This window comes from Urocampus carinirostris, chromosome 17, assembly GCF_059441175.1.
Source record: "Urocampus carinirostris isolate Australia breed hairy pipefish chromosome 17, RoL_Ucar_1.0, whole genome shotgun sequence".
NCBI lineage: Eukaryota > Metazoa > Chordata > Actinopteri > Syngnathiformes > Syngnathidae > Urocampus > Urocampus carinirostris.
This window is the reverse complement of record NC_142365.1, coordinates 15,899,959-15,927,015: the sequence shown is the minus strand read 5'-3', so window position 1 is coordinate 15,927,015 and position 27,057 is coordinate 15,899,959. Positions and strand designations below refer to the sequence as shown.

At 41.0% G+C, this 27,057-nt stretch overlaps 1 protein-coding gene across 1 annotated transcript; it reads left to right on the top strand.

Moving 5' to 3' along the window:
* Positions 1-3,702: 3,702 nt before the first annotated feature.
* On the top strand, positions 3,703-26,525 carry LOC148349347 (gamma-aminobutyric acid receptor subunit rho-3-like). Its single transcript, XM_088321129.1, has 11 exons — positions 3,703-3,831; positions 6,412-6,717; positions 8,662-8,952; positions 11,502-11,614; positions 15,478-15,545; positions 16,676-16,899; positions 20,111-20,193; positions 21,817-21,954; positions 22,902-23,054; positions 25,794-25,987; positions 26,062-26,525. Exons 3-11 carry the CDS (start codon positions 8,804-8,806, stop codon positions 26,362-26,364), a joined length of 1,425 nt encoding a protein of 474 aa, XP_088177255.1. The 5' UTR covers positions 3,703-3,831; positions 6,412-6,717; positions 8,662-8,803; the 3' UTR covers positions 26,365-26,525.
* Positions 26,526-27,057: the final 532 nt, after the last annotated feature.

Below are 27,057 nucleotides of genomic sequence, written 5' to 3'. Positions count from 1 at the left end.
ATCCTTGATTGACGATAACATTTTGCAAGTGTACCGCAACGATCCAGAATAGAGCCCAAATGGACAAGTTGAGATGTAGTTAAACAAAAAAAGTTCTAAAAAAAGTTATGATTCGGCGTACGCAATTTAAAATGATCAAAAACATATAAAATACGAGGAAAATTTACAAGTTGACAGGTGGGTTTCCTTTTCATTTTTTTCCCCATGTGGCGACAATGCCAGGGGTGGATCCATCTATATGTAGGGAATCCAACAGTTGTAGCCATCCGTGTATAGTGTAAGTCTATGCTTATAGTCACGAGCAGATCCTGTAAATACAAAGCAATGGAGCTCACCTTAGGAGCTAACAAGCAAGCTATTTGGTTGGATTTGGTGAGTGATATATACAAAATCAAGTCAAAATGCGGAAATGACCTCCATTTGCCTTGTGACGTCACCATTGTAATCGGATTACTCGTAAATGCCATGTATTATTCTTTTGTCTCTTGGCATGATTTTTTTTGTGATTGCTCCAGAAATCCAATATTACCTTTCCAATGGGATTATCGCCCGCACGGAAACGGAGACGATGTCGGCCTGGGTTACCCCAAGCGCAGGGGTGGGCAACTATTTGGAGTGGCGGGCTGCATTGGGTCAAAAATTTGGCCGGTCCAGGAGACTTATCCCATTTTTTATATAATCAATAAATATACATGCAGACATCCACAAATTATATATCTTTGTTTAGTTTTTGAATTGATTGGTTTGATCAAATTGGTTTTCTACACTCATAATTAAAGCAAAATAATAGATTAGGTCCCGGTTTTAAGCATTTAATCTGATATTTAGTTTTGTAGTATTTCTGTGGTTGGATAGCATTTTTTTGAAGTATTACTATATTTTTTGTGTATATTTTTTAGTATTTACGCAATAGTATATTTGTAGTATTTCCATTGTAATATTTTTTGTCATATTTCAGTGTATTTTTGTAGTATTTCCATCTTACAATTTTTCTAGTTTATCCGTAGTATTTTTGTCATAGTACTGTATTATTTTTATGTTCAAATTTTTGTAGTATATCTGTTGTAGTATTGCTGTTTTACTGTAGTATTTTTGTAGTATTTCAATAATAAACATTTTCAAGTATATCTAGTACTTTTGTAGTATTTCTATAGTAATATTTCTGTGTATTCTTGAAGTATTTTCATAGTAGTTTTTTTCTTGTATATCTGTAGTATTACTGCAGTATTTTCATAGCAGATTCTTTTGTCGTATATCTGTAGTATTTTGTAGTAGTACTGTAGTATTTCAATAGTAGAATTTCTCAAGTATATCTTGTATTTTGTAGTATTTTCATAGTAATATTCTTTTGTATTTTTGTTGTATTTCCATAGTAGAATTTTTCTTGTATATCTGTAGTATTTGTGGAGTATTACTGTAGTATTTTCATTGTAGGATTTTTCTAGTCTATCTGTAGCATTTTGTAGTATTTCTGTAGTATATTTGTAGTAATTCCATAGTAGAAGGTTTTTAGTGTGTCCATAGTATTTTTATAGTATTATTTTAGTTGTGTTTTTGCAGTATTTCTTTCACAACATTTCTTTGGTAATGATTTTGTAGTATTTCTGTTTTAATAGATCTGTAGTAGTATAGTTTTACTGATAGTATGTTTTACTGATAGTATTTTTGCTGTAGATTTATTTTTGAAGCATTTTCAAAGTAGGATTTTTTTAGTATTTTTGTAGTATTTCTTTAGTAGTATTTTGAAATTTTAGTATTTTTGTAGAATTTCTTTTGTAGTATTTTGGAATTTTAGTATTAGTGTATTAATATGTTTGCAGTATTTCTATAGTATTATTTTATTTTCAGAATCAAAACAAAAATAATTTGAGGTCCCTGTTTTAGATAACTAAATTTGATATTTAGCTTTGTTGTCATTTTGTAGTATTTTTGTAGTATTTTCCTTTTAGTATTTTCGTAGTACACACAAAAAGGGGCAATGGGGACAAAGTTGTCATAAAAAAACATTTTTTAAATTAGTAGTACATTATTTACTATAATATATACTGTCAGTATTCTTTGACCATTTTAGTTTGGCAGTGCAAATTAAAAAGCCCGCGGGCCGTAGTTGGTCCACCCCTGCCCAAGCATCACCCACCTTGGTTCTTCCAGGCTGCGGTCCACACTTGGTCTTCATCCTCCGACACGAATGAACACATAAAGGTGTGATGGGAGACGTTCTTGGTGAGCGTGAGGACGCTTTGTACGTTGAAAAGTCCTTTGTGTTCCGTAATTTTGTTGGTGACGTTTTGCAGAACTTGTGACCAGGGGGGGTCGGTGGCCCACCTCACCTGCTGGGGCGGAGGGTAGATGTTGTTGGAGGAGCACGTCACCTTCTCGTCCCTCAGGTCCATCACCACCGACTGGATCGGAGCTTTGGAGAAGATGACAAGCTTTGCTAAAATTTAGATAAAAGCATATATCCATCCATTATCTGCACCGCTTAGCCTCAGTAGGGTCTCGGGGGTGCAGGAGCCTATCCCAGGCATCCTTGGGCAGTGGGCAGGGGACACCCTGAACTGGTTGCCAGCCAGTCGCAGGGCTAAAAGCATATATGTTCTTTGGAAAATAAAGCTTAAAGCTTTTTGAACTTAGTTGGGCATTGTTGGAATACTTAAAAGAGAAAATATTCAACTTTAAACTTTTCAAGGACACTTCAAATAATACTTTAAGCCCGTTGAAACTCTTCAGGCCATGAAGAGAAACTTTAACTCTTGTTTATGTGCATGTTATACGCGCATGTGTTTGCTAGATCTTAAGAGGTTAATGGTGTATTTAACACATTTTAATGTGTATTTAATACTCTCACCGCAAATAGAAGAATGTAAATTCTAACCGCCTTCAATACTGTACTGATGATCGTCCGCGCGCATGCTCAGTAGCGCGACCGAACACCAGAAGTAATAAAAACTTCCAGCAGATAGCGCTGTAGAACACGCTTTCCATTTTATTTACTACAGTCAGTATGGTTTTGATACGTTCAATTTGTTTTATTAATTTTCACTCGATCTTTTACGTAAGAGCGTAAGGTCCAAAGAAATAAAAATTGCACTGGGAACAACTAATGTCATTTTATTGTTCATATTAAGTATAATCTGTGAAAATATCTTTTTTTTGTTGTTGTTGATGGTTTTTAATATAATTGACTCGTTCAGAATTTTAAACAAACATCGGAATTGGTGTTCTCAATCCAGTTTATTTGGTAAAAATATGAGAGCACCTATTGGATGGCTTTAGTCACGTGGTACAGTGTTTTTTGTTTCTTTCAAACTTTTTCTGTTTTTAATTGACGACGAACAGACTGCCAAGTTAATCAAAGTAGAGCTAGTAGGGAAAGTGACATACAAAAATTATGTCGTGCGTATTTTGGTACTTTTTGCCACCATGTAGAATTACTACAGTATTCTCAACAGCTTTTTATGGTAATATTGCGATTGTCCAATTGGGTTGTTGCAGTCACGTGGTACAGTGATGTGTGTTTTTGTCACCCACGCAATAGCAAAAATCATTTGGCAAGACATTTTCTGATGTTTTTTTCTACCAACCATGTACATATTATTTAGTTGGGATGAGGTAGAGCTTTATTGTTTTGGATTTCAGGACTTTTTGTGCCACTGTGTAATTGTACTTTTCGTCTCATTATTTGGCAACAAGCGAGTCTCATTAATTGGCCCAAGTCACGTGGTGCAATGTTGCAGGAAGTTTTAGTCGCTCCCGCCTGACTATTTAAAACTATACGTTAAGATATTTTCGTGTTTTTTTTCTTAACAACTAACCATTGAGCTACTAAAGGTAATGTTAAACTTTTCAATATACTTCTTACTGTCAGCGTATGGTTGATTAAGTCATTTATACCGATCCCAACTTTCAACCCGAGTTTACGAAAAACGATATTAAAATAATTGAGTATTTAATGATAAGGTTCATTTTAGCCGCTTGACCTGTTTACTGTACGTAGGGCTGCCTTATTCCGTTCTTTCAATTTAACACTATTGGTAATGCTAATAACGTTTTTAAATTTACTGTCAATCACGTGACTTTGCGCCCTTGTCCGGAGGCCTATGAGGGTCACGTGACTTTCACCGGCAGCCATGTTGGACTACAAGCTACCATTTTTGGCTTGGAGTCATCTTCAATAATCACGTGACCAGTGAATTTAAATTTAAACTTATTTTTTATAGCATTTTGCAGGAAATAAATCACTATTATATTTGCCCAGCCCAACAAACCTGAAATACAGACACATTCTGGATAAGTGAATTACAATTAATACGAGTAAAATCAATTCTCATTAAAAAAAATAATTAAACGTGCTGTTCAAGAATTTCTGTTATGTCAAAGTCACGGCTTGTGGCTGATTTGTGTCCCCCTTCTAGGTTTTCTACGGCCCCTGTGATTATCTCGATTCATTCATATATAATATACAGCCTGTGTTCTGGATAAAGTGTTTTTTTTAGCACCCTATTTTACTATTTCAATCCAATTGTTGGTTTTTAAGATTTCACTCAAATGAACGATAGAATGCTTTTTTTCGTTGATGTCAATTTTCTACCTTTTGCTAGGATAGAAACTATAGGTCACCGATGGTGCCTGAAAACTACCGACTTTAATTCAATATTCCATGTAATGGAGATTTTTATTTTAGGGACTTATTTTGGGGGTAGAAAATACACAATTGCTAATGCAGCCTTAAACAAATAATGCAGGATTGATCTAGTTGGAATATATATTTTAGCTTCTCAGTTTGCAATGATCAACATTCCATTTGGCTTGTAACCAAATGTTTTTGACAAATTATTATTTTTAATTTCTTGGGCCCTCCGTTCAGTTCACTTTGACACTCCTGATCTAGCCTATAAATCGATCTGGATTTTAAGTGTCAAGTGTCAAACAGGAGCCCGGCGGGCCGGATCAGGCCTGCCAAGGGTCTTATTCTGGCCCGCAAGATGATCCTGAGGGAAACGCAAGAGAAAAATAAGCTGCAGTTTTAAAAATGTCCACTCGATGTCACCCAAGCTAGGCACCACTCGCAATGCAACTGTAGTAGTATTTCTTTCTCTCTTTTTTCCTCTTATTTTTTCTCTATTTTTTCCCCTCTTCTCTTTTTCTCTTTTGCTCTCCATTTATCCCTTTCATTGTCTATATTTTCCTCTTTTTCTTGATCTCTCTCTCTCTCTCTCTCTCTCTCTCTCTCTCTCTCTCTCTCTCTGTTTTACTCTTTATTTCTCTTTTTTCTTTGTTTCACCTTCTCTCTTTCTATTCCTCTCCCTCTCCCCTTTTTCTTTCTCTTAGGCTCTTTCCTTCTTTGTTCTCACTTCCTCTTGTTCTCACTCCCTTTCTCTCTTTTCTCACTTTCTTTTTATTTGTTTTTTCTATCTCTGTCTTCATTTTTTCTCCCTTTCTCTCTCTATTGTGCTCTCTCTATTTCTTTCACTCTTTCTCCCTTTTCGATCTCTTACTTTCTCTCTCTCTCTCTCTCTCTCTCTCTCTCTCTCTCTCCTCTCTCTCTCTCTCTTACTTTGTTTCCCTTGCTCTCTCTCTTTTTATCTTTCGTTCTTCTTCCTCTTTCTTCTCTTTCTCCCTATCTCTTTCTTTCTCCCTTTCTCTTAAACTTACTAGTCTGCCCCCCTGTGAGATTGTGTTTTTTAGCATGTTGCCTCCTGCTAAAATGAGTTTGACACAACTGTACTAGGGCCTGGTGGGCCTGAATGTTTTGCCGGTTAAGGTATTTTGGTATTTTTCAATATAGTGCTCTTGAGTTAATGTTGGTAATCATTTCGAATGCATGATTATTTATCGATCAATGTAATTGTATTTTCCAGTATATAGATTGGCATGGTCAGTCAAAAATGTTTATAGTTTAAAAACAATGTTTTATGTAAGATGAACGTAGAATATTTTCTGGAACGGTGAATAAAGCTATTCTATTGTCTAAGATGGTCCATATTTCTTTGTTATTCTCCTATACATTGTTATGGATACTGTGTATTGCTGTGGTATACTTAAAACATTTTTATAGACAAATGTTACTAATTATTGTCCCTGGGGGGGTTGGTTTGGCTGGGCGTGAGAGGTTTTCTTCTTCCTAGGGCCGGGGTATCACGGAAAATAATTAGGGAGTGCTGCACTAGGCCAAAAATACAAAATTAGATTAAAAACATATGTTATACTCGAGTATAAGGCAAATCTGGAGTGCTATTAATACAATGTTATCGCATATTGACCTTATGTTGAATGGAGTTATTTACCGAATATCCTTGACCATAAATCAACCTGGAGTCTCAATAGGAGCGCAGTTGTTTTGATGGAATATAAACCTTCATCTTGGAACTCTGATCTCAGAAAATGTCTCTACTGACCCTTGACCTCCAGGTTGACAAAGATCTCCTGGTTCCCCTTGCGCGTGCTGGTGTAGCACTTGTAGCGGCCCCGGTCCTGAACTTTCACCCTCCTGAGAAGGAGTGAGGCGTTTCCGTGGGCGATGGCGGCGTTGAAGAGGCAAGTCCTCCCGCTAAAGTGCTTGTTCTGTAAGCCCAACTGGTCCTTGTTGTAGTAGAAGCTGTGGACCGGGATCTGCTGCTTGTACCAGTGGATGACCACCGCGCCGGGAGGGCGGAAGACGCAAGGCAGAAGGCAGTCCTCTTGGACCGTGCACAGGACCAAAGTGGCCTCTGAAAGGTTTGAGATATGTAAATTCTCTTCAATTGGACTATTTACTTCAGGCATGTCAAACATACAGCTCGTCGGGTGATTTAATCCAGCCCGTCATAGATTGCTGTTGACATTCTTTTACTGATACAGACCGCCTCAGAACAGAACGTCTCAAAGTCATGAATGGACCATGCCAATCTTTGCGTTGATTTTAATTAACATCGTGTGTTGTTTTGCATTTAACAAAAAAATGCCAAAATTTGTGTAAGGTTTTAGCTTAATTCAAAAATACTCCCTAAAACTGGTTTATTTTGTACTGAACTATCTGGACACCCCAAGCAATTGGGTTATTTGACGTAAAATCAACCTGAAAACTGGCTTAAATTGACCCAAACACTGGATTGTTCCCCTCCTTTTTCTTTTTAGAGTCTCTTAATAAACTAATATCAAATGAAATACACCATGTACATATAAATATCGGTATTTATGCATGAATAGGATCTAATTTTCTCATGCCTTGCCACAGTATCAGATCGAGAGACTATTGGCAGATACAAAAAAAAATCCAATTTTTTTTGTTTCAGCCACGTTTCGGCACATCTGGTGTTGCCTTTCTCTAATAATCTGGAATTTGGGATATTTCTAAACGCTAAACTCTGTTTTCTCACCAATGCAAGGAAACAATTCAGTGGATTGTCATTGCTGCAAATGTCATTTTCATCAGCTGTCATTTTGTAACTCGTCTGAAAACTTCATGAAAATGAAAAGGGACTATTTAAGTGGACATACAAATATCACGGTCAATCCCAGGAAGTGGTATCGCTCCCAGACTCGAATGAAAATATTTCGAATTACCTTTTGTGAGCGTCCCAAAGAATTCTCCGACGGAAAGTAGAAAGAGCAGTGGCAATGTGCCTCCTTGCCAATCGGCCATTTTGGAGTGATCTGCTCAAAAGTGTGAGAACGGTTGGCACTGTGCAGCGGCTCGCTTCATCCGACATCGTTCACAACACCGATAAAACACGCACAACCGGTCAATGTTTAACGGGCGCCGTGTCAATGCAACAACTTAGAATATAAAGTGGACCAGAACAAGCCACTACAAGCCATCTGGAATCAAATGGAAGGTGCAGTTCAAAGTCTACACCTTTTATGTCACATTCATCGGATTCCAAAAATGAAAACAAAACAAAAAATGTCCAAGAAAATCAAAGAACTCCAATGTTGTGGAATAATTACTCTCAACTCAAGACAATTTTCCCACTTTCAAACGTTAACCCAAACGGGGCAAGCTGATGTTCTTGTAAGCTATTTGGTTCAAGCAGCAGTTGAAAGTTTTGGTGCTGAAACGGACTTTTTTCGTATTCATTGATCGGTCCACGAATAAATCAATGAAATGGATGCATTGAAAATTCAGTTCTTTACTCTTAAAACGGAGATTAGTTCAAATCAATTTTGGAGAAATCCTCTATTTTGAATCGTGAAAACTGTGATTATCATAAGGGCTGTAATAATTGTGAGTTTTGTACTGTGAGGATCATGAGAACTGAGAGACTTGTGAGAACAGTGAGAATCGTGAGGATCAGGAGAACTGAGAGACTTGTGAGAACAGTGAGAATCGTGAGGATCATGAGAACTGAAGAAATCGTAAAAACCGTGAGCATTGTCAGAACTGAGAGAACCATGAGATTTGTGAGACTCATGGAATAAATGTCGAAATGACAATCATGTATGGACATTACACAACTGAAGGGATCTTCCATTGTGGGGAAAAAGGCCACAGGCCCGCCAACGCAACAATGATGAAAGCAACCGCCAGTTGCATTATCCCCGCCCCCAACTCCGCCCCTCCCTCGCTGGCATCCAGTTTGTAGGTTAGCGAAAGATTTCACCAAGCGCAGATAAGAAGATTAGGGAGGAATTAATGGTATTCCTTTGTCGTTATTGCAATAAATTGATATTTGCTTTCAGGGGAGGGCGGAGACTGTCGGCGGCCAGAGATGCCGAGGGACGCCGTGCAGCCGATCTGCGCCGGGACGCCCGATAGCGGGCACGCGCTAGCTGCCGCGAAGTGAGCGCCGCAGGGACATGGACGGGGACTGAAGCTTCCACCATGAGAGCGCTGCTCCTGGCCTTGCGGCTCGTGTGCCTTGCTTGCTGGTGGGTGACGGCGACGCCCGATCCCGGGCGAGTTGCCGACGGGCACAAGAGGAGGCACAAGGAGCTTGACTTCGGAGACGGGCACCAACAGCAACACGACGGGTGAGCGATGACGTCTTCCGGCTTGGGTTGCGACATGACGCCAGAGCTTACGCGGCGACATCAAGGCTCTTATCTCCTGAAATGAATTGAAAGGATTTTGGTGTCATTTAAGGCCCCGCAAGATTGCCGTTTCAAAGATGAATCAGGGGTGTGGGGTTGGGGGGCTGACAAAAGTGATTTTGCTTCAGGCACAGAATTTTGTTTATTTAAAGATGGGATACGTCATTTGAGGTGTCTTTAAAAAGATATGTGGTAACAATGCCCAACTGAGTTTAAAAAGCCTCTATGTTTATTTTACACTTGGCCTATCTGCTTTTATCTTGCTTTTAGCAGAGCTGTTTGGGGGGGACACATTAAGTTCGAGGAATGGAGGTTGGGGGGGAGTGCTGAAGAGTGATGTCATGCTTTTTTAAATTTGTATTTGTTAGTGTAGCATCAAAATTATGAAGGTAAGAAGAGCCCTGCTTCAAGTATAATCCAAACGTTCACTACCCAAACCTCATGAAAGATGATTTATTCAAGCGCGTTTAAGAAACGCACATACTTGCACTTGTATCATGAATGAGCTGACTGAGGCTTCAATGATGACAAAAGCCAGGAAATGGAAGCAGAGAGTCAAAAAGTTCCAAATCCTGTAAGGAAAATTGCGACAAGTCTTTACTAGTAAAACACGAAAGTTTCTACCATTGAACGAATAGAAGCCCAACTCTTAGTTATCAATCCGTGAATCTTTGAACCTATTTTTCTTTTTTTTTCTTCTTTTTATATAAATGTTTAGTTGATGCTACTGCCTAAAACCACTCATGGCTTCTGAATTCTAGATGAATTTCCTTGGAGTGATTCCAACTGATTGTTTGTTTCTGTTTCATTTCTTCTAATTTTTAACAATATAATTTGATAGTTTTGTACTTTAAATGGAATACTTTTGTCTTTGAATGTTTGCTAGTTTGTCCCAGAATTTGTTTGTTGCCAAGTGAAAACTTGCTGTTTAGTCCCGATGGCCAAAGCCCGAGGGTTAGGTGTGTGTTAGAGTTAGGGGATGAGGTTTATCGGGCTGGTAGGGTTAGGGGTTAGGGTTGAGTGGTACGTATAGGGGGGGTCTGAATTTAGTGAATTGACCGTGATCGGGGGTGCTGGAGCCCATCCCGGCTATCTTTGGGTAGTGGGCAAGGGACACCCTGGACTGGTTGCCAGCCAGTCGCAGAGCACACAGAGACAGACTCGCTCGCTCATTCACACCTAGGGACAATTTGGACCGGCCAATTAACCTGACATGCATGTTTTTGGGAATGTGGGAGGAAACCGGAGTGCCCAGAGGAAACCCACGCATGGGAAGAAAATGCAAACTCCACACAGGAGATTTGATCTCATGACCTCAGAACTGTACCGCACACGTGCTAACCACTGCACCGCCGTGCTGCCCCCCTTAAAAGCCAAAATATTTAAATTTGTTTTTTGAGAGAGCCACACGATGTATTTTAAAACAAAATTCAATAAAACTGCCAACCCGCTCTCCCGACAAAAGCTAAATCTTCAGCACATTTTATTTCACTGTGTGATGTTTGGTGATTTGATCAAATCTATGAAATAATAATATTGCCAGAGCCTGTGTCCCATATCAATATAAATATACCATTTAAAATTTGTCCCTACCGCAGTTACTTAAGAGTGTCAAGGTTCATTTTGACTGTCATTTTTCTCCTAAATAATGGTTTTAAAACAAGGTGCGAGCAAAGTTATTTTGTAAAAAATGTCACAAAATACTGCAAACGAGGAGACCAACGTAATTACCTTTCGTGCAGATAGTCCTGGGCGAGAAGAAGTGTGCGCCCCCTGTCCTGTGTATAGCTCCGCCCATTCCTATTGGTCACCCAATCAAGTTGCTCTGAATGCCTTGCTGGCACTTTTGTGCAGAAAGTATTTCGGGTTAAAGTTTGTTTTGTGGCTTTTCATCTTAAAGTGTCTTACCAATGAACATAGATTGTTTAATGAGCTTCCAAATAACGTATTATTTAGCAATTTACAGCCACAACGGGGTCTGTTTTTGTGACCCCCTTGACCATATACGTAGTTTATATTATGTCCTATATATACAGGACATACATTTGTTTCGTATATTTGTATGAATATTTTAAGTGATTGCATAAGCTCTATTGTATTTTAGAGCCGTATGTACTCATGAAAAGAGCCATACAGTATATAGTTTGCAAGCAGTAGGTTCTCGACCCCAAAGCTAGAGAGTTGAAACTTTGTACAGTGTTCTTTTCCTTGCCGGTCTTCACCTAATAAAGTTTGGTGGGGACATCACTTTATGTTCTAGGCTAGGGTGAAACCAGAAATCCCAATATCTCCTACAGGGAAAGTCATAGAGAGAGTTTGTTTGGCTAACCCTTCCCTAGCCGCTTTTTTTTTTACCAAGAGAAGTTGCAAGTAAACTCAAAAGCATTTAGAAGAAAGTGTCTTTTAATCAGTGAGCCAAGAGTGCAGCAGATGTCGGTCGGATAAAAGATAAAAACAATTTTCTGTCGACTGCCGTTTGTTCATCTTAGACGAGTGGACCTGAAAATGAAAAAGCTGGACAGCACAAAGTCGCTGCTCATCAAGTCGGAGCAGCTGCTTCGGATCGAAGACCACGACTTTGCCATGAGGCCGGGTTTCGGAGGTAAGACCGCCTGCCGGCCGCTGTCACATTTACTGTATGCGAGCCATGTGGGTTACTGTGCTATCCTCGTCGTTGCGCCTCCCGAAAAGCCCGGGGTGACCTACATATTTCGTACGCCACTCAAATCGTGTCATGCGGATCACGAGCCGAGAATCGTGTCAAAAGATACGGCGGATGAAGGAGAACAGACTTTTTCTTCACTGTGTGTTTGAATAGAATAGAATAGAATAGAATATACTTTTATTGTCATTGTTACAACATGGGATATATTGTGACAACGAAATTGGACGACTCCAGTTCCACATTTTACATTGAGGATAAGGAAAACAAAGAGATAAAGGAACAAAGAAGATGTTTTAACTGTCTTTGTTGTATAGGCTTTGTTTCCTCCGGAGAGGGGGTCTATGAGGGGGTGAGGGACAGACAGAGATGGGCGAATCCAACTAGATGTTTGATCTTACTGTACACACGATCCAGTGTTTTCCCCTAATTGATCAGTCCACGTGTTGAATGGATTTGGGAAGTACATGCCCGATTAAAGTCGCCGGCGACGATAAAAACTCCGTTGGGGTGTGCAAGCTGCTATTTATTGATAGCAGCGGGCAGGAGATTTAGCGCTATGCTAACGTTAGCACAATGACCACAGTTAGCTAAGCACAATGACCACAGTTAGCTTTCTCGGTAGATAGAAGGGTCTACAAGTGAGAAGTTTGATGTGTTTGTTCAAACTGGTCAAGTCAACCAGCTCAGTAGCCTAGATGGTAAGGCGCCCGCTTTGAGACTGGGAGGTCGCTGGTTCGCGCCTCGGCCGAGTCATACCTAAGACTTATAACATTGGTAAAATGGCGGCGCCCTCTGTTGGCTGCGGCTGCATCGGCTCGCTACAACGGGTCAGGTGTATCGACATTTCGTTCTGTGTACATTGTTACACAGAATGACAATACAAAGGAAATTATTATTATTATTATTATTATTTTATGTATCCGTATAGCCCTTAATCACAAAACGTCCCAAAAGGCTGCAAAGATAACAGCATCCCCTGATCTGAAACCTGCATGCAGACAAGGGAAAACTCAAAAAGGATCAGCATGGGGAACATCAGAAACTTTGAGTACGGGTCGCACATGAGATTCTAGAGGTTCTAGATGATGGCGTGGATCGGGTCCAAGTGTTGCATGCACCATGTAACATCCAGGCTCGTCCTTCTCCCTCAGGGATAAGAAAGCAAAAGTATGAGGTCAACGTCTCTCATATGCTATGGATTATATACTGTAAGTGTGTCTTAAGTCTAGATTAGGCTCTCTTCCACTGAGGTTGCAAATCATATCCACATCTTTGCGTGTGAGTACAAGAAAAGGCTGAAATTGTTTCTAAAGTGCCTTCAAAATGACTGATAAGTAGAAGAACACAGAAGTAAGGAAACTCCCATGGCACCAGTCCTTTGTCCAGTCTGAATCCTTCATGAATAACCATAAGTTGCATTAATCACCGCTAAATAATTAACTTGATTAAATACTGATGTGACCATTTAAAATAATGAAAAGGATATAACTAAAAAATTCGATTATGGCTATATGCAATGACAAATTTCAATATTCTAACACGGGGCACAGAGGAACCATGTGAGGAAAAAGATATGCTCAAAGCTTCAGCAGGTCCCTCATAAAATAAAATGGGGAAAATCAAGTCCCAGTCCAGCCTGTTTCAACCCTTCATGTTTTGTAATCGAGGACCGTTGCGCTCGAACGCTCGGCCTCATTAGGTAATAGGACAGGACGTCGATACATTTCCCGCACCATTGGTGACCTTGTGTTGAGCATTTACGTAAGCGAATAATAAAGCTGCCCACGTCCCACATCCTTTTCCGTGTCACTGTGCGGAGCCAGAGGTTCCTCTTTGGAGTTTGGGCAAGGTCATAGGAGTCAGGGCAGAGGACACTTCTGGCCGAAAGTGGGATAAAGTCTGTAGCGCTTAGTCTTGGACTTTTGAAATTGCTCAAATTTTAGCCTTGTTACGAGAGGGCCTGGTTGCAGATAGAATATCTACATTTGCGGTTTATCACTTGAAGTTCTCCACTCTATTATTGGTGAATATAATTTAAAGGAAAAATCATATCTTGTTTTTTTTTTTTTTTTAAAGAAGAGCAGAGTCATCAGTCTGACTTATGTTACGTCAAAGTGGCATTATGCTTCATGTCAACATATTTATTCTTCTAACACATACTTCTATCATGCTGGTCTACTAGTGATCCCAAGAGCCAAGAAGTGATCCGCAGGTTCAAGAGCCTTCTCCATTCGGGCCCCGGTGCTGTGGAATGCTCTTCAGATGTGATCTGCAACTTCAGTGGAACACATTTCTATTCTATAGCATATGAATAACCTATATTTTATGTTGACAATATTAGTGTATTATTTGCCCTCCTGTAGGTTTTAGATCAGGGGATGGTGTCATAATAGTCTGTGATTTGCAATAATCTGTGGTCTTTGCAGCCCTTTGAGACTTTGTGATTAAGTGCTATACAAATAAACATGACTTGACTATCAAGTTGTCTGAAAAATGGGAACTTGTCACAGAATGGATGAACAAACAAGGCAGAGAACGGCAGGCCAGTGCCCTGGCCTTTCTTTTGGGCCTTGTTCAATCCAGAACAACAGGACAACAGACACTCAAGCTTGATTGCCGCTTGCTCTCTCGGTAGTTCATTATCTGAGGAAAAGAGCCGATCCCTCGGGTTGACATCTGTAAGCAGTTTAACCCTCACACGCCCTGCATATATTGTAACACCAAGGCAAAAAAGAATGAGGCCTTTAGTAATACTAGTAAATATATGCCAACTATATGTCACACACTTTGGAGGTCTTGGAAGAAGCCTATCAATGTGGCCCAGTGTTATACCTGTAAATGAATACTAAGATCCCTTGTTTTTCGCGCGTGATGGGGACTAGAACCACCCGCAAAAAGTAAAAAAAACGCCGAAGTAGTGTCGCACCTTTCTTTTTTTTTGGGGGGGGGTCTTCATTAGAGTGGACTTTCTGATTCAAAGAGAGAGAACAAATTGAAACCCAGCATGTCTTGTGATAAAAAGGAAAGGACTTGGAAAGAATGAGGCCTAGGGTAATCCTGGTAATAAATGAGTATATGATCCATCCGTCCATCCATTATCTGCACTGTTGATCCTCACTAGGGTCCCAGGGGTGTTGGAGCCCATCCCAGCTATCTTCAGGCAGTGGGCAGGGGACACCCTGAACCGGTTGCCAGCCAGTCACAGGGCACACAGAGACAGACCACTCACTTGCTCATTCACACCTAGTGACAATTTGGACCAGCCAATTAACCGGACATGCATGTTTTTGGAATTTGGGAGGAAACCCACGCAGGCACTGGTAGAAAATGCATACTCCACATGGTGGCTGGACATGAACCCTGGACCTCCACACTGTGGGGCTGTGCGCTAACCACCCATCCGCCGTGCAGCTAATGAGTATATGAATGACTGCCAAGATAAAATTCTGCAGGAAGAGGTTAAAAAGAATGAGGTGCATAGTATTATGAGTACATATATGTTACCTGTATGTGTCACACCCTGCACGTCCTGTGACACCAGGAAAAGGTCATGAAGAATGAAGCCCAGGGTGATGCTAGTAAATGTGTGTATATATGATAACTATATCAAATCTTGGACTGTGTTACATGGGTGGCTGCGCTGATATAACCTCCGCTGGCTTACGGGGTCACCATTATCTAACACGTTGTCTCTTTAGTGTGGATTACATCTTCCCTCCTCGGGCCATAAATCCGTAATCCGGATGTACAGATGATGTCATGGTTGTTGATGTATCGCCACCTTTGACCTCTGCCGGCAGGATCCGCCATCCCGGTGGGCATCGACGTGCAAGTGGAGAGCGTGGACAGCATCAGCGAAGTCAACATGGTAGGGCCTCGCCTTAACCAGTGTCGGGCGCGTTACTGGAAAAAAAAGAGTTATAGTTACTTCATTTAAAAAATAATTCTGTTATGCCTCAGATTCATGGTATGTTTGGCCAGCTAGCCTGGCAATAGCGCCAGTTTTGCCATGTCCCGTTGTTTATTCCTGGCCGGCTTCCCGTTTGTCGCTGTAGCCATTTTTTGTTGTTGGTTCCCTTTTAGCCTAGCTGCTCACCACATGCTTTTTTGATCAACAAGCCTGGTGTTAGCTTCAATTTTGCCGTGTCCCTCGTTTATACCTGGCCTGTTTGCTGTTTATTGCTATAGCTTTTGCCGTTTTTTTTTGTTATTGGTTCCAGGGTATTCTGGCTGCTCACAGCATGTTTTTTTGTAGGCCAGCCCTGCGTTTTTTCACTGAGGCGGAGGCCGCCTTCCATTGATCGGTCCTGGTTAGTCCCCCATGTATTTTTCTTGCAAGTTAGCCCCCTTTTGGATGCTCGCACTTTTTTCTACCATTACTATATCCACCAACGACTTAACACCTAGGCATTCTCCACAAAAATGATCAAAATTTGTCTTAAAAACCTTTTAACCTCTTTGACTAATTAACGAATACAACAATATATCGACTGACTTGCCAGGGTGCTGGTGTTCTTTAAAATGCATCATCCCGAAAAATAATTAGATGATACCGTTAAAATATAGATTTCCCAAAAATAATTGGATCATACCGATAAAATATAGATTTCATACCATTTCCTCACATTTTGCATGTTCAAGTATTTGGGAATACCTTTAATAAGTAATGGAGTAACACATCATGTTATAACGACGGCTGAGTTACCAAATTTGATCAATAATGTTACTGACAGTGGCGCCTCTAGAAATTTTTCTGAGGGGTGGCCAGATGGAGCCACTTAAAATCTTAGAGTGGCACACCAAAATTAAAAGCCATTACTGGTGCTACAACATACTGGAAAGAGGGGTAGAGTGCCGGCAGCGTGGTCACCCCTGGCCACACCCCCTTGTGGCGCCATTGAGAAAAGTAATTGCGTTTCTTTGTAACGCGTCGGTCCCAACACCGGTCTCGACGGAAGCCTGGGCAACGTTAACCTTGAAGGTGACCTTGTGGTTCAGGACTTCACCATGACCTTGTACCTGAGGCACTACTGGCAGGACGAGCGTCTCGCCTTCCCCTCCAGCAGCAACAAGAGTCGCACCTTCGACGCCCGACTGGTCAAGAAGATCTGGGTGCCTGACGTCTTCTTCGTGCACTCCAAGCGCTCCTTCATCCACGACACCACTATGGAAAACATCATGCTGCGCGTTTATCCCGACGGAAACATCCTATACAGTGTCCGGTACGAATTTGCCCGAATATGTTTGGCAGTCTTTCCGGGATTTATGTGTAACAGGTTTGTCACTGAGTCAAAAGTACAAGAGACACTTATTTAGTTTCTTTGAGGAAACCACATTGCCTCGTAGCTCATCTGATTAGATAGATAGAAACTCTATTCATCCCCGTAGGGAAATTTACACTTCCAGCAGTATCCGTTTGTTGTTTATTAACAGATTAACAGGATGGCCTCGGGGTGCTGTGTTGTAGTTTAGCAACAGCGGAGTGGATGACGTCACACGCTAGTCCAAAAGTTCCACGTCCCTGCAGCAGATGAAAATCTTTGTGCCCAGGGTTAAGCCACCTCGTGTTCACGTAGACTGCGAGTCCACCTCCACTCTGCTTCCCGCAGGCTTTTGTGTCTCTGTCCCTAACAGCTCTGGGTAACTCCACGTTAGCGTCCGGGATGCTAGACGTGAGCCACGTTACCGTAAAACACAGCAAACTGCACTCCCTGTATGCTTTAATGTTTTTCACCAGCACAGCCAGTTGGTCGGTCTTTTTTGGTAGAGAGTTCACATTTACCATGATTACGGACAGTACCGAAGACTTGCCGCTAGCTGCTTAGCTTTAGCTCCGGCTCTCCATCCACGATAGGGCCCCCTCATCACGCCGGCACGAGAATTCTTCAGGGCAAGGAATAAACGCGTTTTTGTGAGTTAAAAACCCATAACGATAGGATAGAAAGTAATCTAAAGTGTAGTTGTCGAACAGGACGAAAAACACAGAAGATAGAAACAGACACTTAAATCACAAAATGAGTGAAATAAGACGGAGCTGCTGGAAAGGCTACCGCTCGCGGCAGCGCCTATGATGTCTTATACAGTGAGGTCCTGCCTTTGATGGACAATAGAAACTCCGCACAAACAAATAGTACTGAGTACTTCACATGACAGTACAATCATGTGAATGGAACATACCATTTAACAACATTCAGCCAACCCACAGCAATGTACCATGAATTCCGGACTACAGAATGCACTTTACAGAATACTTTATAGAGTCAAATTAAAGAGCTGAGTGCATTCTTTTCAAAACTCGTCTCGCCTTTTTGGGAGCACCGCATACGTATTTTAGATCATCATATCTGGAAAAAAACGAGGAAAAACCTTTGTTTACACAACTCTAAGTTAAGTTTTTTTTTTACCATTTTTGATAGTTCAAATCAAGACACTCACACTCTCGGAATTATGGAGTTTTCTTTTACTAATCATCGACAGAAGAAACTTGAATAGAAAGAATAAGAAAATAAAACCAAGAAAGACTGAAGTTGGAATCTTAACTGGCACTATTTAGATAGAAAACATCGTGGTTAATCATATAGTTATTGTGATTTGATAGTGTTTCTGTAGCGCAGTGGTTAGCACTTTCACCTTACATGTGATAAATCCCGGGTTCGAGACTGTGTGGAAACATATGTTGTCCTGGAGCGGATGGGTACCCACCAGGCTGTACTTGCCCAAGACACACCACAGGAAATGGTGCCCCTTACGACCCTAGTGGTTAAGGTATCCAACCAATTTGATAGAAATCATGTCACACCAATACCCAGTACCATGAGATGGACTATGGTTATAGTCAGGGTTGGGTAGGGTTACTTTAACTTGATTACTTTCAATTACTTTTGGATTACTCCAATACCAAATATGGACAAAAGAAACTAAATATGAATACAATGATGACTCACAACACGTGGTAAGCTTTCTCTCCTGGCTTTGATCTCTTTGATCTCCGGCAAAACTAACATCAAATGCCACAGAAACAAAATGAAAATAAATCCAAACAGCTTGTCAACAACATTTTTGCCGTTCCATGTGTTCCAAGCCTGCACAAAATGTAGTAATTTTATTCGTATTTAGTTTCTTTTGTCTTTTATTAGCATATTTGGTATTGGAGTAATCCAAAAGTAATTGAAAGTAATCCAGTTAAAGTAACCCTACCCAACCCTGGTTATAGTTCTTTGAAGGTGAAGGCCCAGTCTGGATGTCTACAGCGGTTGAGCGGTGAGAGACCCTCAAGGCTGGAAACCCGGTCGGGCCGAGGCTTTTCGGAGGCTTTTTTGAGGTCGGTGACCAGCAAGGTTCTCCGGTTGCTTGTTAAGCTGGGACTGTGTCAGAACCTTTTCAGTTGCATGCAAGCCAGGATTTTATCTTGTGCTGCTTGTTTATCTGGCCCCAGAGAACTCTATTTTGCCTCTTGTCAGCACGCTGGCTTTTTTAAACTGAATTGCAAAGTTTCTTGGGCATCCTGTCTCCCGGCTCCTGGCTGGCTGGCGACCTTTGATACGTACATGCAAGATAACAAATATCATACCCTGGTGGGATTAGACAACTCAGCCACTATGAATAATTGAATTAAATCATAGTATTTAGTTCACATGTTCTGACATTGCAAAAAGGAACCCTGACCCAACGTTGAATGCGGTACACATGTGTTCATCTTTCACGAATGTGTGATTTAATGACACTCTGTGTTTTTATACGCCGTTAATTTCTTCGCTTCCTCCAGCCTGGTTTAAGGCAGAACCGGGACGTCTGCCATGTATAGGCGACGTGCGGGATGTATGAATACGCCTTGACCGTTCTGACAGCAGTTTAATTTCCAAAAGATCAGATACATGTGGGATTTGGAATCACATATAAAAGTGGTCTGGTGTGAAAAAAGCAATACTCTATGTGCCATTCAGACGGACTTTAACAGATGGGATACTAGTCGCAAAAAATTCAGATTTCCCTGCAGTGTGAACCTAGCCTAAGTCGCAGTTTTTATTGGCCAGGGGGGTGACTTGTACTTCTGTGTGACTCATATGTGAAATTAATAACACATTATTTTATCATTGGGTTTGAAATTTTCATTACCAGTACTGTATATCACTTCACATGTTATTTTCTCACTAAATCGCAAGAGGGCGCTCTAGGCCCTTGCTGATCATTTCAACCTTGAACAAATCGTGAATGAGGAAGAGGGGAGAGACGTCGAGTCTGGAAAATATGATACTCTCGCCATTAACTCGCACTTCATTACATTTCTTCACGTTGACATTCAGAGCACTTGGCAGAAATCACATCGAGTCATTGAGTGCCCTCGCCATCTTTTGTTTTCTCTAAACAGTCGAAATCCCCCCGTTCTTGTGTTATTGTGCTTGCTTTTGATGGGAGCTGATTTCTTGTTTCCAGGATAACGGTGACGGCTCTCTGCTCAATGGACTTCAGCAGCTTCCCTCTGGACACGCAAAACTGCTCGCTGGAGCTCGAGAGCTGTGAGTACCATAAACGCAGATACCGGTACATCCGTATTATTTTTTGATATGCGACCGTCTTTATCACGTCTTTGAAGAATTTCAATTTGGTCCGAATTGGATTTGTGAATGTTGGAGGGAGAGGCTTGCTAAGTACAGTAGACCCCCTTGGTTGAGGAATCCCTGCCTTAAGGATGTTATCACCTTCAGACTCTTTTTACAGCATTTTCCCGAATAAAGACGCTGATATGAACTATAATACCTCTCGCTCTCAATACTTCTCGATTTTGCACGACAGCAATACAATACTGTATTTCGACTGGACTTAAGTACTACGAGTCCAACGACTTGCAGTGATGGTAAACCCTGGAGAACCTGTGGGTTGTCATCTTCCCGAGAAAAGGATTCTTAGGTTCTCCAGGGTTAACGGAGAAGTAAAACCATGATAACCCTGGAAACAAAGCTTGCACTGAGACAAAGAGGCGACATGACATTATACCCTCTCAGTTTTATTTTTTTCTGCCGTTGTTGTTTTCCTCATTTTCTCTTTCTTTCTGTCTCTTTTTTTCTCCCTCACCCTCTCACTCTGCCTCTTTCTCTCTCTTTTCTTTATTTCTCGCTCTTCTCTCTTTCTTACTCCTCTTTCTCTCTTTTTTTAGATTTCTTTTTTGCCTCTTTGTCACTCTTTTTCTTTAAATTTATTTTTCTTACTTGCTCTTTCTCTCATTTTTTTTTTTTTTCCTTTTTCCCTTGCTATTGACGTCTTTTTGATTTAAATGGTAAATGGTCTGCATTTATATAAATCAATGAAGACCTCCCAAAGCGCTTTACAATGTGTTTGTTTGTTTTCTCTATCCTTTTTGACTTTCTTTTTCCTCTATCCCTTTCTCTCTTTTTTTCTCCTTCTTTCTTTCTGTCTTTGTCTCTCTCTCTGTCTCTCTCTCTGTTCCTCTCTCTCACTTTTACTCTTTCTTTCTCTTTCACTTTATCTCATTTTGTTATTTATCTCTTTTATCCCTATTTCTCTCTCTCTCTTTCTTTTCTCCTTTTCTTTCACCTACTGAGAGTTTCTTTTATAGTATGGCCTCCAAGCTCAAATGAGTTTGACACTCCTGGTCTAGAGCTTAGGATTCAGCGCTCGGGCTGCCGTGACCCGGTTTCGATTTCTGTTGCATCCTATGTTTTGTGATGGTGATCAGCGATATTAATTGACTGATCAATCATTGCACATATACGGTCTGTGCTCTGTAAGACCTCAAAAAAGATGTCAGTACTAGACGAATAAATACGGTTATTTAGATCTTTACACAAAAATTTGACGTAAGTCATTCTTACTACATAAAATGTCTTTATTGAATTGTTTTTATGTTGGGTTCAGAGCTCGTTAGCTTAGCTTTCTATTCCCCTCTATATGGCAATTTGCACTTCCCTACCTCGGAACGTCATATCCCGAGGATCTCCTGCGCTATTAAATGAGCACGACATAAATTCCCTTTCATTAATGACGGCTTTGTGGAGGATTACTTTGCCTTCTCTTTGTTGTGGCTCCAACTTGAGTTAAGTGCAGACGGAGAGGGGATTTCCCACATTTATTTATTTTTTTTGCTAACAGAGCTAACGGCTTTTTTTTCCCCTCGCCGAAAGACGCTTACAACGAGAACGACCTGATGCTCTACTGGAAGAACGGCAACGACTCGCTGAGGACGGACGAGATCGTCCTCTCTCAGTTCTTCGTGGAAGACTTCCAGCCGTCCTTCGGGCTGGCCTTTTACAGCAGTACCGGTAGGTGGCGTCTTTATCGGCGTCGTCTTCCTTATTGGCATTTTTCACATCTAGGGTAACCTACAGTGCCTTGCAAAAGTATTGCCCAATCTTGAAACTGAAATATTTGCCTATTTTTCCTTGCAAAATAGCTCAAGTTCCTTAAGCATTGTTCAGATCTTTCCACAAATGCTCTAAATGACTTTGACTTGGCCAGCCTAATACATTTATTTTGTTATTTTTAAACCATTTTATTGTAGATTTTTACTTTATGTTTAGGGTCATTGTCCTGTTAAAAGGTGAACCTGCACCCCATTGTCACATTTTCCTTCACAATTGCCTGAGATTTGGCTCCATCCATCTTCCCAGTCCTTGCTGAAGAAAAGCAACCCCAGAGCATAATGCTGCCACCACCATGTTTGACAGTGAGGCTGGTGTTTTTTGGGTGAGGCACAGTGTTACTCATTCACTAAAGGTAACTCTTTGTATTCAACCTAAAAGTTTAAATTTTGATCTCATCTGACCAGAGCACCTTGTTCGACATGTTGTGTCTTCCACGTGGCTTCTTGCAAACACCAAACAGGCCTTTTTATGTTATTTTTCTTAAAGGGCAGCTGTCTGCAGAGTACAACTAATTGTTGTCTTGTGCATAGATAGTCCTACCTCAGTTGTATATGCCTGCAGGTCATCTAATGTTATGGGTCTCTTGGTTGCTTCTCTGATTAGTTTTCTCCTTGTTTGGGCTGAAAGTTTAGAGGGACGGCCTGGTCTTGGTAGGTTTGCAATGTTTTTTATGTTCTCTTCATTTTTATATTGATTATATTGATAAAACTTTCACTAGGCTCTGTACCTGCCTGTGACTGCCTGCGAAAGATGGTGCTGGCATTCAATCTTGATCAGACCTGGGAGAGTGTCAACAAAACCAAAATTCCTAAGTCAGTTTCATATATTTTTTTTGTCTTCTTCAGGTTGGTACAATCGGCTGTACATCAATTTCCTTTTGAGGAGACACATCTTCTTCTTCATGCTGCAGACGTATTTTCCCACCATGCTGATGGTGATGCTGTCCTGGGTGTCCTTCTGGATTGACAGGAGGGCTGTCCCCGCCCGTGTCTCCTTGGGTTCGTCAAATTTTGTCTTTCCTTCTTGAATGATTGTCAATTGAGGCTTTTGGAATGAAATTGGAGGAGTTTGAAGCTCATCTAAACGGTTGAGGACTAAAACTGAATAGGTTATCAGAATATCTTACTTTCTTTTTTCCTTTGCATTAGCAACTGGGATCACTGAGACAGGTTGTAGCATCCGTTTTCTCAAAATACTGAATTGATATAAAGTTATTTTTCAATTTTTCAGGGAATTATTTTCCTTAGAATTTTGGCTGTTGCGCCTATTTAGCTTTATTGGTCAGCATCAATTTTCTCAATTAAAACATTTCATAGACACTCAAAATAGGGAGAAGATATCAGGATTTCATTAAATAATATGCTCTATAAAGGTAAATAAAGTGAGGTTTAACTTACTTTTGGGAGATGGGCTTCAAGAGGTCCTGCTCCGTGGTAAAAAGTGGCCGAAAAATGAAATGAAATGATCTGCATTTATATAGCGCTTTTCAAGTAAATTACTTCCCAAAGAGCTTTACAATGTGCTCCACATTTCCCAATAGCGGCTTTGCAGCCATGTAAGGCGCTAACCTTCTTATTGGGGGTATTAGGGGTTCAGTGTCTTACCCAAGGACACTTCGACATGTAACACGGACGAGCCGGGATTCGAACTGGGATCCCAAGACGAGCGCTCTACCTCCTGAGCTACTGCCGCCTCAAAACGTTCCAACCATTTTCTCAACCGCATCAAGCTTTCTTATTCCACTTTCATTTCAAAGGAAACAGCTCACCTCTTCTTTACACTTTATATCAACCATATTGAACGGATGCACGAGATATTAAACAATTAAAATGTCAAAGTTCTTAACGCGCTGGAGATACAGTATAGAATATTAACACACAAACTAGGAAGAGGAAGCCGGATTTCTTCTTCGGGGTGGATGCTAGTTGAACTCTCACTGCGCCACACGTCGGTAGCGGCGGAAAGAAGCACTACAGTAATGTCCTCTACTCGGATAAAAGTGCACACAATACAAAATCTAACTTACAGCAATGTCCCGGTTATTTTTTGACATCCCGAAAAAGATGTTCGTATCTACTGTTTTTCGTAAGTCGAATGGTCGTAACTAGGGGAGCGTCTGTATCTGTATTGCCATTGCTTTAGGGATCATTAGCTGTGATGTCTTGCTTTTCTTAAGCAGCTGATATCACCGTCGCTGTCACTAGCTTTATTGGCATTAGCCACTAACTTTAGCAACCGGCATTAGCAAATAGCATTATCATCTTGTGTCAAAGAAGTCATTGTTTTAATTACTTATTTATTGCTTTAGTTTTTTCCTAGAATGATCAGCCTGTGCTGACCCAGCTCTAGTGGTTAACTCTTAGCTTTAGTATTGTCTAGCATTGTTTAAGGGGTCGCTAGCAATTAGCACGACATTGCAAATAGTATCGGCAGCTTCTTTCATTCATTTTCCACGTAATGGGGATTTTAATATGAAGGAAAAATGTTTTTTTGTGTGTCTGTTAAAATTAAATGATTACTGACTGAACCCATCCATCCATTTTTTACAGCGCTTATCCTCACTCGGGTTGCGGGGACTGATAGAACCATAAGAAAATATTGCTTTTTTTATTGGACCATAATGCTATATATTTCTTAGCTTTTCAATGGGTTTAATTATTTCACTTGTCCATTAGGGCTGCAACAACAAATTGATAGTTGATCACAATCCATTTTTGAAATTTTAATCATTCATCAATTCAGTGTGTCGCACGTTTATGTGTCATTCAGCACCTTAATTCAGTCCAATGTAGTGTAGTGGGGCTGTTTGAGGGGAAATGCTTTTAGTACCATTTTGATCCAGCAGGGGGCACACCTTGAGACTGTATTTTGATCTTCTTGATCTGCCGAAGTGCTCGCATTCTTCTTTGATGTTTTTTGCACTTTATTAAAAAAAGGATCTTACATAATTGCTGATGTATAGACATATTTGTTTATTGTTGAGCTATGAAGAACACTTGGATTTTGACTTTGTTAGGTCTATTACCTTACATCTCTGAATAAAACACAACATAAGAAAGACAGGTGACACCATTTTTATTTCTCATGAAGAGATGCTTCACAGTCAAAGCCTAGGTCAACATCTCACCAGAACTGCAACAGCGCCTCTAAATTACTGCAAACAGTTGAGTCACAGGGTCGATGTGGCAGAAGGGTTTTGCATAGCCAGAGGACACCATAAAACATCAAACAGACCATCGTAAAATAAGGAACATGGGACATCAAACAGAACAGAGAAAAATGAACATGACTATGCAGAGCTCATCTTCTCAGGCAAATGGTTGAGTGGTTCACAAGGTGATAAAATCTTTTGAAGCAAGGAAAACATTTTACTACATTGTTGAAACCCTACATAATTAAGACGATTCAAATTCCAATCCTGAATCTAATATTTTAATAAATGTGTAATACATTTATTTACAACTATCCCATCAGAATTGCTTTATGCTATAAAATATTGTCTTTCTATCAGTCTAAAACTTCAATATGTGAACAGAGAAGAGGAAATTCACATTAATTGACCGATGTAATCAATCATTGAAATAAGCGTTTGTTGCAGCTCTATTGTCCGTTTGCAATATATTCAACATTTCATGGCTGCGGCCCTCGTGTGCATTCAAATCATTGATTTGGCCTTCTGTCCATTTGACTTTGACGCCCCTGGCCTAAAAGTGGCTTTGCCCCCTCCCCGCTTGCAGGCATCACCACGGTGTTGACCATGTCCACCATCATTACCGGCGTCTCGTCCTCAATGCCTCAGGTGTCTTACGTCAAAGCGGTGGACATCTACTTGTGGGCCAGCTTCCTCTTCGTCTTTCTGTCCGTCATCGAGTACGCCGCCGTCAACTATTTCACCACTGTGGAGGAAATGAGGAAGCTGAAGAGGGCGCAGGTAGCCGGCAAACGGCTTTTTCGGGCGCTCCGGGTGAGGTGGTCTCCGTACTTAAGCCCGCCTCTTGTGTCCAGATCCCGGCGTCCTACGACGCCTCGCAGGCCATGGCGTTCGACGGCTGTTTCCACGACAACGACATCGACCTGACCCCGTTTTCCGAAGTTTCCGGCACGCCCGTCGCGGAGAGGAACACCAGATCGCGGAACTCTACCGCGTCTGCGCCGGCCGAGGGCACCAGGCTCCGGCGCGGGAACCCCTTCCGACACAACCTGCGGTTCATCATGAGTAACAGCTACATGATTGACTCGTATTCCAGGGTTTTGTTCCCGCTGGCCTACTTTCTCTTTAATGTCATTTATTGGAGTATGTATGCGTAGCAGACTTGCTTTCTATCTTTTTGAGTCAACACCAAGAAGTCCTGTGCAGTCGTAGGACTTGGACTGAGGGTTTTGTCTCTTGTAAAAGCTGTTTTGTCAATCTTGGGATTGTCATGTATATTTATTGTAAAATATGGATTAAAAATTATACAGTGTAAGTAGATTGTGTCGTGTTTGACATATAAAAGGCATCCTTAGTTTGAAGATTGATCCAATAGAGGGGGACGCACGAATACAGACGTTTTTGGCTCTCCTGTTTTGTGTACCTAACAGGTTTGTCTCTGGACTCTATCAAAGCATACATCAACTTTACACCACTATATCCAACAGCAGTTTGTGGACATTGACTACCGACATAGATACTACATCCAAGATGAATTTGTGAAACTATCGGGTGCTCCGTAAATTGCTATCGGGTCCGGGAAGAGACTGAGGCAGCCGCAGGGCTGGCCTACTGCTACGACTACTTGTGAGTGGACTGAACTCATGACATAGATTAGTAAAATACTTTGTAACTAGAGTGGACGGGACTCATGACATTGTTAGGAGCATCCGTGGACAAATGGACAGGGCGCTGATGATTGATGATTTTAAATGGTCAAAAGGGGGAATATTATAGAGAAAACAGTCAATTTGGTAGGAACTCAAGTGTGGACTCGTGATGTTCATTGGTTCCACGCATCTGGGGAAAGT